This window comes from Urtica dioica, chromosome 4, assembly GCF_054948205.1.
Source record: "Urtica dioica subsp. dioica isolate 48M chromosome 4, U.dioica_male_clone48M_v1_H2, whole genome shotgun sequence".
In the NCBI taxonomy this organism is placed as follows: domain Eukaryota; kingdom Viridiplantae; phylum Streptophyta; class Magnoliopsida; order Rosales; family Urticaceae; genus Urtica; species Urtica dioica.
The window spans coordinates 23,121,767-23,134,304 of record NC_142759.1 but is presented as its reverse complement, the minus strand read 5'-3'; the positions used below and the strand labels follow the sequence as shown (position 1 = coordinate 23,134,304).

The 12,538-nt window shown below is 38.7% G+C and overlaps 2 protein-coding genes and 1 long non-coding RNA gene across 3 annotated transcripts; 2 read left to right on the top strand and 1 right to left on the bottom strand.

The window, feature by feature from the left end:
- Window positions 1-2,229: 2,229 nt before the first annotated feature.
- LOC149401282 (uncharacterized) lies at window positions 2,230-5,807 on the top strand. The gene is made up of 7 exons (XM_089610649.1): window positions 2,230-2,302; window positions 2,904-3,117; window positions 3,326-4,051; window positions 4,302-4,460; window positions 4,556-5,398; window positions 5,492-5,665; window positions 5,766-5,807. Exons 2-7 carry the CDS (start codon window positions 2,911-2,913, stop codon window positions 5,805-5,807), a joined length of 2,151 nt encoding a protein of 716 aa, XP_089466775.1. The 5' UTR covers window positions 2,230-2,302; window positions 2,904-2,910.
- A 67-nt stretch (window positions 5,808-5,874) lies between these two features.
- On the top strand, window positions 5,875-7,134 carry LOC149401281 (uncharacterized). Its single transcript, XR_016296546.1, has 3 exons — window positions 5,875-5,964; window positions 6,054-6,220; window positions 7,073-7,134. It is a non-coding gene; the product is annotated as an uncharacterized LOC149401281 (long non-coding RNA).
- Window positions 7,135-7,164: 30 nt separating this feature from the next.
- Window positions 7,165-10,063, bottom strand: LOC149401280 (uncharacterized). The gene is made up of 5 exons (XM_089610648.1): window positions 9,957-10,063; window positions 8,975-9,389; window positions 8,175-8,895; window positions 7,621-8,073; window positions 7,165-7,192 (listed from the first exon to the last, which is right to left on the bottom strand). The coding sequence occupies exons 2-5, from the start codon at window positions 9,384-9,386 to the stop codon at window positions 7,165-7,167; spliced, it is 1,614 nt and encodes a 537-aa protein (XP_089466774.1). The 5' UTR covers window positions 9,387-9,389; window positions 9,957-10,063.
- Between the last annotated feature and the right edge of the window lie 2,475 nt (window positions 10,064-12,538).

Sequence of the window (12,538 nt, the reverse complement as noted above, 5' to 3'; positions counted from 1 at the left end):
GAGGCCGCCACCGACAAAGAAAGATTTCAGCAGCTCGTAGGAAAACTCATCTACCTAACTCACACGAGACCAGATATTGGATTTGCAGTGAGTATGGTAAGTCGATTCATGAGTAATCCCTCGAAAACTCACATGGACGCAGTCATGAGGATTCTCCAATACCTCAAAGCTGCCCCAGGGACTGGTCTCTCCTTCAAGAAAAGACGAAGTCGAGGTGTCGAAGTGTTCACAGATGCGGACTGGGCCGGATATGTTCCAGACAGACGATCAACATCAGGCATGTGCACATACGTCTGGGGAAATCTTGTTACCTGGCGAAGCAAGAAGCAGTCTGTTGTCTCAAGAAGTAGTGCTGAAGCCGAGCTCAGGTCTTTAGCAAGCGGAGTATGTGAAGGCATCTGGCTGAAGAGAGTTCTCGACGACCTCAAGATCATCATCGAAGGTCCAATACAACTCTTTTGCGATAATCAAGCTGCTCTCAGCATAGCCAAAAATCCAGTCCATCGTGACAGAACAAAACATATCGAGATCGACCGATACTTCATCAGTGAAAAGATTGACGAAAAAATAATCGATATGGAATACGTTCCATCAGGTCGTCAGCTCGCCGACATTCTCACTAAACCCCTTCCTCGATCAACCTTCTCCGAGCTATGTAGCAAGCTTGACCTCCTCAACATATACAGTCAAGCTTGAGGGGGAGTGTTGAAATCGAGCTCGTCAGTTCGCCAGCTCGCCACTTCGCCAGCTCGTCACTTCGCTAGCTCGCCACTTCGCCAGCTCATCAGTTCGTCAGCTCGCCCTTCCTCCTGACAAGCGTGCCTCGGAAGTCCTCTCTCCTTGGAACTCATCACCTGGGAAATTGTGTTAATTTATTTGTCATCTATTTTCTATGTCTTATTTTCTGTGTAACATTTATTACGTTCTATTTCCTAGATAGAATTATTACATGTATTTATTATACTCTCTCTTGTATCCACCATATGTATAAATATGTGATACAAGTTCATATCAAATATAAGAAATATTCAAAGTCTCGGAACACTCTCTCTCTTCTCCGATTCTCTCTTTCTTTCAACAGTAATATAAAATCATTATAGGCAATAAGCCTGAATGAAAACTAAATAATCGCCAAATGGTTATAAAGCTTAAATAAAATTAGTCTTATTATACAAATATTAAAAATATACTCTTATCTCTTCTTTTTCTAATATCTTTCCCAAGTATGTTAATAAATTATAAATTAGCTAAAGTTCATTCAATTTAGGCTCGGTGGAACTTCTTTATTCCTAGCTTCATGTTCGCAATTGAAAACTTTTTTAGGTATATTAAATTAGCCATCATAACTGATTTAACTAATCATCATAGTATTAACCAAAATTTCAACTATTCTCTTAATTATTAGATAGTATTGCTGAAAATTTAATGCATGGGGTTGATATGGACCATTTGCATAGCTCTCCCTAAGTTATAACCGAGAGAGAACTACAACAGATCATGAAATAATAAAGAAACCAATAAAGAAAGAAAAAATTATACAAAATAATGATTTGAAACTAATTTATTAGTAAAATAGTCAAGAGACACCAATATCAACATTTCTTGTGCACTTACCAAAAAAAACCAAAACCCCAAATTTAAACATCTATTACTAAATTAGTTGTGAAAGACTATTCTACCCTTTTTAATTTATTTTCTTCTCCCTTCTTCCATCATCAATCATCGGATCCTTAAAAAATTAAAAGAGAAATTTAGCTAAGTGCATTTATAAAAAGTTGATTTTAACTCTATACCCTCTTCTCATTTTATTTTTCTTTTTCATTTATTTTTTCAGCCAAAAACATCAAAATTACTTATATATCCATCATTTTCTCACCTTATTTTTTATTAATTAAAAAAAAATAACTTGAAATCTGAGAACCCATTCTTCTTCTCTCTTCCCGCGTCTACTCCAGCAGCCAGCAAAGAAAAAAAAAAGAAAGAGAAAGAAAAGAGAAAGAAGAAGAAGAGAGCACGGGAGAGAGAGAGAGAGCCGAAAGAGTGAGAGAGAGGAAGAGAGCGAGAGAGCGGGACGAGGGTGAGCTCGCGAAGGGGACGCTCGACCGACAACCACCAGGACCGAGACCCGAAGCCACTGGACGCGCGCGCGGCCGGGAAGGAGCGAGCGCCGCCGCGAGCACGCCGAGGACGCCGGGAAAAGAGGGAGACGGCGCCGAGGACACCGGGAAAAGAGGGAGACGGCGCCGAGGACGCCGGGAAAAGAGGGAGACGGCGCCGAGGAGACTGGATTTCGTGAATCAAGGTAAGGATTCGGTTTCCCCAATTTTGAATCCGAATCTAGGGTTTGGATTTGGGGGTTTTGGATTTTAAGCGGATTTAATAGTTGAAGAATTGATTCAATGATGATTTGGATAGTTGAGATGATTTTCTCTTGATTTTGGATGAGGTTGGATTTGAAATAGTTTCAGCCGTGTGTTTGAGATTGGTGTGGGTTGTTATTGATTTTTGTGACATTGTTGATATGCCCGTGATATTGAAATCAAGAATCTGAGAAGGTTGGGTTTGAATTTTGTGTTTGGCCGTGTGCGTGTAAGGCTGTTTTGATATTGTTGTTTGGATTCGTTAATTTGGCCGGTAAGCTTTACTTTGTGTGCGAGTTGTTGTCGTTAACATATATTTATGTTTTGAGTTATGAATTATAATGTCGGTTTGTAATTGAAATGACCAAAGTGTGAATCATCATATGCTGAAGATGAATGGGGTGGTTGTTTCATGTCTTTTAGTAAAAAAAAATGGTCAAACTTCTATTGTATTTTTTTTTTACGTATCTCATCATCCTCTAAAGAATTTTGAATGAAGTCACCGGTGAGTTTTAAGTGGTTGTGTATTGGTTTTATATTTAGGTACCCAATGAGTTCGAGTTTTCGCCAATCCATTATAGAAGCGGAAAAACAACAAGAAGAAAATGAAGATAATCACGAAGAGTCTACGGACGAAGAGAGTGTGGAGTACACGTACGAAGAAGATAACGGAAATGATGATGGTTCGAATGCATCAGAGGAAGAAGAACATGAAAGTGACGATGATGAAGAGTCGTCAAATGATCGGATCATTCAGGTAAAAACACATAATTTATTGCAATAAAATGTTACTCTACTGCTCAGTAGAGCAGATTCTGCTCCAGTCTACAGCTCAGTAGAGTACTCTACTGAACTGTAGAGTAAACAATATTAATAGAATTATAGTTTTTATTCTATCTGACTAAAGCAAAATTAAGAAAAATAATAATTATAACTTGTTTACTACTGTTCTTACGTTTTTTCAGATCAAAGATTTAGAATCATTGAAGCCAGTTCTTAAAGAGGACGATTATTTCCCGATGAAGATCACCATAAGAAGTAATTTTGAAGAGTATTGCAAACTTATCAAGAAAGGTTTGATCAGGAATGAGTTTGAGATTCTCAAGAAGACGCAATTCGGCCATCTTCTCACTTTTCCTAAACAATACCAACACTCGAGTCAAATGATGTGGTACTTTGTTCTTCGTCAGATTCAGACAAAGAAGAAAAAGGAAATGTGGATGATGGTTAATTCAACACCAATGAGGTTTTCAATGGAAGACTATCAAATGATTACGGGGCTCAACTTCACTCATGTTTCAGATAGAAAGAAAATCAAAGATGAAGCATCTCATAATGTACGCCTCGCGATCGAGTTTTTTGGTAGGAAAAAAATCAACATTGATAATTTGGTGTGTGAACTCGAGAAAAAACCCGTGAGAACCAAGAAAATTAACTACGACAAGGTTAAGACCGCTCTTCTTTTATTTTTGACTGGTGTCTTATTCGGGTACGAGAAAAAGACTCTGATTGAAGATTGGATCGTTGGGCTAGTTGATGATATTGAAGTGTTCGATCGATTCGATTGGGGTGTTGAATCGTACAAGTGCACATTGGCGGCTCTTAGGAAGGACGTAAAGGCAAAACTAGAAGAACACTCAAAAAATAAGGAGAAGACATATACGTTTTTAGGATTCGTGCATGCTTTTCAGGTATGATTTTCATGTTTTATCAATATTAATAGTGGTCTAATGGCCAGTAGAGCCGCATTTAATTGATCTACTTACCAGTAGATCAGCTCTAATGGCCACAATTAGTTGATCTACTGACCAGTAGAGCTGATCTACTGGTCAGTAGATCAATTAATCATGGCTCTACTGACCATTAGAGCTGATCTACTGGTCAGTAGAGTAATATGAATTATTTTGAATGTTGTATTAAAATACACTTTTTTTTTTGTAGATATGGATATATGAGATGGTACCTGCAATAGCAAAAGAATACGCTGAAATGATTAGTGAAAGTACGTATCCACGCATTTTACGATGGAAAACTAAGACGTGGAATAAACGAAACTCTCCTAAGTTGAGCGATATTTCCAACACTATTGCAAAAGAAGAGGTAAGTTCATATAATAATGTTCATATAATATGATTAATTATTAAAATATTTTAAACCATAAAATATTTATGATTTTTATCTTATATACAATGTAGATCATACAAGGTTTGTTGCTTCCAACGAGAAAAGAGAAGAAGATATTACGTGGATCCACTAAATTGTTGGACGAAGATGACGAAGTTCTTGATTCTTTGGTGCTAAAATTCAGCTCGGGTGCATTAGTACAAAGAAATATGAACGATGTGCCTCCCGTTCACATTGTTACTCCTCCACTTGATGTGCCTCCGGTGCCACCACCAATACCGCAAACTAGTACGTCTCCGCCAAATGTATCATCTACACCTCTTCATATGAACTATGGTACGTCTCCGCCGATCGTATCATCTACACCTTTTCATGTGAACGATGTCTCGGGTGTGCTCTTTAGTCAATTAAAAAGTTATTTTGACGAAAAGTTTAGTGACTTAAAGAGTCATTTTGATGAAAGCTTGAGTCAATTGAAAAGCACACTTATTCACGAGATTCGATCCACGGAGTCTCGTAGTTGCGAATTTCAAGACCGTGACTGCAACTTCACAAGGAATGAAACATTTGGGGATGATTATCATGATCATGAAGATCGCGGAGAGTATTACTTGACACCACCACGAGTTGTCGAGGAAGAGGAAAGAAATACTCACGACGTCGGTGGGCGGCCATTTAGAAACAAAAAGCGCTCCTTGTATTTGCAAACTCCATATACGAGAAATATGAAGTTTCGTCGAAATCATGGCCTCGAGTTTGCTCCTTTACGTGAGGTATCGCATAGCAAGAATGCTTTGTTCGAGGAATTCATGAGAAAGTCGTATAGTGGAATTCCGATTGAGTGCGGTATAACGAGTCATAACAAAGAATTTTTCGAAGGCATCATTAAGGACGGTGCATGGTTTTCAAGCGAGGTATGTATTTAGATTTTTTAATTTATTTTTTTTGTATTTAGATATCTATTTTAGTTGATAATTCATAACTTTTTCTCTCTCTTTATTATGAAGCAAATCGATGAAGCAATGTACGGTATACGGAAGCGGCAAAATAAGTTCAATGAGATCTTTGATCAAGATGTTGTATTTTTGGACGTCAATTTCACACAACTACTCATATTTGCCATGACGGACAAAGGTCAAGATGTGAATTACAAATGTGATGAAGGTTTGCAATCTTATTGGGTAGGTCAAACACCTAAATTAGGTAAATCTTGGAAACACATGAAAGCATTATACACCATTCATCTTGTGAATGGTAATCATTGGGTGGGGGTTAAAGTAGATTTACAAATATGTGAGATATTTGTTTTTGATTGCAACATGAAATTGTGTAATGAATTTGATGTTGGAGCTTTTATGGAACCGCTTTGCATAATGATGCCAATCATGCTTAAGCAAAGTGGTATGTTTGATGAGCTTGGCGAAAAATTAAGAAGTCCATGGCCGTGTAAGCGGGTGAAAGATTTGCCACAAAATAAGAAGTAAGTGTGTAGATGCTATTTACAATGTCTATTTGTTAGGTAATCAACTTTGTGTTATTTTTTTAACTTTTGTTTTTTTTGGTAAACAGGGGAACGGATTGTGGAATATATGCAATCAAATATATCGAGTTTGATTCCGCCGGAGTAGGCTTTGAAGATATAAACGATGCTAACGTTCCACTCTTTAAGAAGAAGATGGCCGTTGATATTTTTGAAGGCAATTGGGAACTTTGACTTATATTCAATATATGTACTAGTTAAGTATATTATGTGTCTTGATACTTATTGTTTTTAGAAATTAATATGATGAACAAGTTCTTGAGAACGTTTTTATAGAAATGCAAGGTTCTACCGAGCGGTAGAGCTACTCTACTGGTCAGTAGTTTTAGTGGTTCTACTGAGCATTAGAGCTACTCTACGGGTCAGTAGATCAATATTACTTGTGGTCAGTAGATCAATATTACTAGTGACTCTACTGACCATTAGAGCTACTCTACTGGTCAGTAGATCAATATTACTTGTGGTTCTACCGAGCATTAGAGCTACTCTACTGATCAGTAGATCAATATTACTAGTGGTTCTACTGAGCATTAGAGCTACTCTACTGGTCAGTAGATCAATATTACCAGTGGTTCTACCGAGCATTAGAGCTACTCTACTGATCAGTAGAGCAATATTACTAGTGGTTCTACTGAGCATTAGAGCTACTCTACTGATCAGTAGATCAATATTACTAGTGGTTCTACTGAACATTAGAGCTACTCTACTGGTCAGTAGATCAATGTTAATATCACTACAATTTAAGAAAATGAAAGCAATAATGCATGGTAACAAACATCCATGGACATACGATAAATAAGTCAATTCAAAAAAATACATATAAGCATCTTTATTTTATTTTATCAGTTCTTGCGTTTTTTTTATGGTGTCGATCTAGCTTCTCCTCCATTCAAAGGGCATCTTGATATGTTATGTCCAAATTGATTGCATTTTGAGCATCTATTCTTCCGCATCTTCTCTCCCACTGAAGGAATTCTCTTTGTCTTATTTCTGCCTTTTCTCTTATGAACTATTGGAGGTATAACATCAACCAACTCTGCTTCTTTAGGGATATCCCACTCGCATTGTGATGGAACCGGGTATATTTTTTCTGAATACGCAAGCGACCATAAATCCACTGTGTAATACTCAGAGCAGTAATCACGCACATTCTCCAAGGTCTTCAAAGCTGCTAAAGCATGTGCACATGGAAGTCTATCGAGATCGAATACACGACAAGTACAACTTTTTCGACCCAAATCTACAACCGCATCGTACGTCCCACCAATGACCGAGAACTCATACATGTCAATGGGTTTTGCCGTCATTGTTTGGGCCTTAATGAATCTCCTACGAAGAATAGTCTCAACCTCTGGTGTGAAAGTAGTGTTGCACGATGACGCTTCATTTCGATGCTTGTAGAACCAATCCGATGTCAACTCTATAATGGCGTCAAGCATGGAAATTAGTGGGTACTCTCTAGCTTCCTTTAAAGCGTGATTAATCGACTCAGCTCCGCCCGTTGTCATAATATTATACCGATAACCACCAAAATAAGCTCTAGACCAATGACTCACATCCATATTTGTAGTTAAATATGTTGCAAGTTGATTGTACCTGTTTTGAATCTCGCTCCATGACTCGTTGAATCGCGAAACTTGGTATGCTTCAGCCGCCCGTAGAAATAGATCGATGGCATCCGAGCAAAAATAACGTGATTTGAGATTTTGCTTGATATGCCACATACAATATCCATGTCGTGCATTCTTGTAAACTCTTCCCAACGCGTTCTTGATGCTTTGATTTCTGTCAGTAATGAAGACGACATCGTCATCATCTTGTACGATCTCTTGAAGCTTTGTTAAGAACCATATCCATGCATTGTCATTCTCCGAGTCCACAACAGCCCAAGCAATAGGATAACAATGACGATCACCATCTTGTGCCGTAGCGACCAACAAACAACCTCCAAATTTTGTTTTCAAGTGCGTCCCATCTATCGCAATAACTTTTCTCATGCATTTGTACCCTCTAGCCAACGCTCCGAATGTTAGAAAAAGATATTTGAACCTGATTTTTAAAATATATAAAATTTAGTGAATATTATGAATAATAAACACATAATGTACTTTAAAATAAGGAGTTGCAAAAGATATGAATGAAAAAATAACCTGGTATATTCGTCCAACTCTAAATGAGTGATTGTGCCGGGATTAACCTTTTTCAACATGTACAAGTAAGATGGGAGCAAGTTGTAGCTCTCTTCCGGTGAACCTCGCCTAAGATTATTGGCAAGTTGTTTTCCCCTCCATGCTTTCCAATAGGAAATCTCAACCCCTTGCGAGTTCATCATGCCCATTATGCCCTTCGGTGTTGGTGTTTGCTTAATTTCTTGGAAGTTCTTTTTCACCACCTCTGCGACCATAGCAGCACTTGCTTGACGGTGTTTCTTTTTCCGTTTATCCAAACTACAAGTATGAACATTATGATGTGTTCGAATACTGAAGAAGTTAGTGTTTGCCAACTTAACTGCTCGTAGATGCCAACTACAATGCTCCCGATCAACACAATCAACCACAAACACTTTCTTACACGACTTTACTATCTTCATTTCAAAACAATTTTTAATCGCCGCGTCCAACAACATATTTTTCAATTCATCCTTACTTTTGAAGTGTTGGCCTATTTCAAAGTTTGTACCATCTGTGAAGCTATATGGCTTATTAGGTGTTATATCGATTGATTCAACGTCGGATTCAACAAGAAATTCTGACTCTCGGAACATTTCTGATGGTGACGTCGGTAGTAAAGTAGACGTGTCTAACTCATGTTGTGGGAGACTTGATCCTCCTACTACTTTGGTGGTTTCATCTTCAATGTCTTCCATTGTAGCTGCAACCACATTATTATTATGTGTTAGTATACAATAAAAATAATAAGCATTAAGATTGTTGAAGGGTCAAATTATTACCTGTTTTCAAAGTGTTGTTATGATTTCCTTCTAAATCATTACCATTTGCGTCACCTTCCTCAACTTGAGTTTCATGATTAACTTCAAGTTTCTCTATGAATTCTACACGGAGTGAACTTCTACGGTTTTTTTCATCACGATCCATCAAGAAACCGTATACATCATCGTCATCTTCTATGTAGATAGGATCGTATGCATCCCATGAAGTTGACATAAAACTTAGCTTCAAGTCTAGCTTACTTTTATCCACTTTGAGTTTCACATACAATTTTTCAATTAAGTCGGCTAACTTGATCTCGATATTTATGACGATGATAACAGGCTTATCATTCTTTTCACTAACCCAATGATGCGAGCCATCTTCTTTTTTCCACTTTCCATTGTAATAAACCGTTATCGTAGTCTCCGTCATTATCTACAAAATGATAATTAAAAATTAGAATACTAATGATAAATTTAATATACAATATGAAAATTTAAAAGTAGAACACTAATAATAAATTTACTATATAAATCTACTTTGTTCATGAGATATAACTATGTCACTCTACTGCTCTACTGATCTAACTCTCGAACTCGAATGCTTAAATCAAACTCTACTGCTCTACTGATCTACCTCTAGAACTCTACTGCTTAAATCAAACTCTACTGCTCTACTGATCTACTGCTCTACTGCTCTACATCTGGAACTCTACTGCTCTACTGATCTACTGCTCTACTGCTCTACCTCCGGAACTCTACTGCTCTACTGATCTACTGGAAATTACCAGTATCAGTAGAGTTCGACGCTCATCTTCAACATTCGAAAATATTTTCCAATCAAAGTTTCATTGAGTTTGATACGTATTTTTCTGGTTCAAAACTAACAAAGTTTTCAATCTAACACAACAAAAAGAAGTATCAAACTCGAAATATAAAAATTTCATGGATGAAACTACCTAAACACAAAGCTCTAATTTGTTTAGGGGTTGAGTTTTTGCACCGTCAATATCGTCGCCGTCGTCGGAACTCGACTTCGCCACCGGAATGTCTACCGCCCGAATGAAGCTTGACTCGATGATTGGTGTGGTGTGCAAGCGAGAACCCGTGTGTACCAAGCGAGAACCCGTGTGCAAGCGAGAACCCACGTACGAGCTGTTTTTTTTTTTCTTTTCAATATGCGTTTTGGAGAGCTGGAGCTGGTTTGTTTTAAAAAAAAATAATAAAAAAAAGAAAAGGGTATGATGAGGTATTATTTGTTTAAGAGGGTACTCACCTAAAGTTTCAACTTTTAAGTGCACAAAACTAAATGTTGTCATTTTTAAGGGCAAACAACAAAATTACCCAAAATTAAAACACCACTCTCTTTCTCTCGTGAACCAAAAAAAAAAAACTCAAAAAAACACCCAAATCGATTTTTCCAATTTCTCCCGCCGTGACGGTCCTCCGCCGAAGGACACCGCTTGGCTTCGTACTTTTTCATTCCTATCGCTAGAGCGTACACGGCGAGGGTCCGATCTCCGCCCACTTTTGCGGCGAGGGTCACACAAAGTTGTCGATGGTCAGATAATCAAGATCTAGTGTTAGAGATCCGGAGCCCATGACGAAGTTGATGATGGTCGGCGCGGCGGAGGTCGAGCGAGAAGACGGTAGAAGCGTGGCGGCTGTCGAGTGCAGTACGGCGGAGGCGAGGCGGAGATGAGGTAACAGTAGTCGGCGGCAGTGAGGGAAGAGGAATGAGAATGAGATGAGAGAGAGACTGTAAAAAATAAAAACTCTAATAGAATGAAATATTGCACGATAGTTTTCTTTTAAGTGTCGTACAAAGGCTTCTGTGAGGGTTTAATTGGGGCTGCTTGTACGACATATTTTCAAGTCTGTCGTATAACCTACAAAATATAAGGTTTGTATGACAGGTTTTCAGAAGCTGTCGTTCAATATGATCATATCACCACAGCGAGCTTATTTCTTGCCGCGGCTTGGGGATTTGCACGACAGTTTTTTGATGACTTTCGTGCAATCTACTATTTGTATTTGTAGTAGTGATACCAAGTAACCAAGTTACCGCCAAAGACACGACATAACCGATGGTGGATCTGCAATTGTCGGAGCAGCTAGCCGAGTCGGCATCGGAAAAGGCCTCAATGCGAGACGTGGCGCTGGTTTGAATTAGAGACCGTGGTGGAGAGTGCCTTTGACTCTGCAATATCGGCTCAATTTGTTGACAACAAAAGAGTGTATTGTGAGTGTGAGGTATTGACTACCATCAACGAGAGACCTGTACATCGTCGGAGATGCCAGTGGTTCAAAACCATCATCACCAACAAGCAATCTAGATGATATAATCGGAGTTGGGCAGGGTTTGGACTCAACTAAATTTGCCTTGACTAACATGTCATAGCTAGGCTGCATATTTAGTCAGATTGACCTCTATGTGACTCAAAGCCAAGAAAATGGCTTGAAGAACCAAGGGAACCAAAAGACTTGTGAGCAAACTTGGTGTTCAAGACATCGATTACTCATTTGATTTCTTAACCATCACTTCCTATAATAAGGATGTCATCAACATATACAAGCAGAAAAAGACACACAGACCCTGAGTTGTAGTAGACTGAGTGTGGCATTACCATTATTTCGTCTCTGAACCAAACTCGTGCTACTGCTCAACTTTGTCGGAGACCTCCACTACCCCGACACGCTGCCAAACCAAACTTCACACAAACAACTTGAGCTATTTCATTAATTAATTATTCACAACAGAGTTCAGCACTAATATGCAGTATGAAGTTACGAAAGTTGATGTGGGAAAGCTTAGTGAAAGGAAAACAAAATTGCATCTGATATCATATATATCAAACCCACGGGTATATGCTCTCCAGCGCCAGAATCTGTTCGGTTAAGTCCAACCCCGTATCGTATGCCATCTTCCGAATCAGCAAAAGGAATTGTTCCATTATACAGAAATTCGCATGGTAATATATTTTTGAAAAGATAGGCTAACACCATTGATTTTCCTCTCGAGGTCGACATGAGGCTTCTCAAACTCGAGCGTAATATCTTTGAGAGGCTTGAAATCAGAGAGGTATGAGAGGATTCCTTCTTTGACATTCGGATCCAGGTTCAGGCCATGGATACTCGTACATCTTGGCCTCCTCCCAATGGGACCCTCTCTAACTCCGCTCCAAACATCATCATAAGCAGTGAACACACGCGAGAAAGCCATTCTTACAAACCCAAACGCAGTTCCTATGCTTGCTCCAGAAAATTGAAACTATTTAACCACATGACAGTTACAATGATTCTCTTTATAAAAATTAAATAAAAAGGCTTCGTAGGTATATTAATTAACTAAGTCTGAGTTCTCAAGGCCAAGCTTGACAACGACGAACACGTACGAGAAACAACAAGGTTTTTCACGGAGAGAGACGGCGGACGAGGAAGTCGTGGCAGTGAGAGGTGTCACACGCGGCTAGCTCTACGACGTTTTGGAGTTGACGAAGACGAGCCCGGAGCTGGGTTTTGGACTTCGGACCTGGGTTTGACAAGTTAGTTAAAGAGGTGAAAGAACTGATTTGAGTGAGAGAG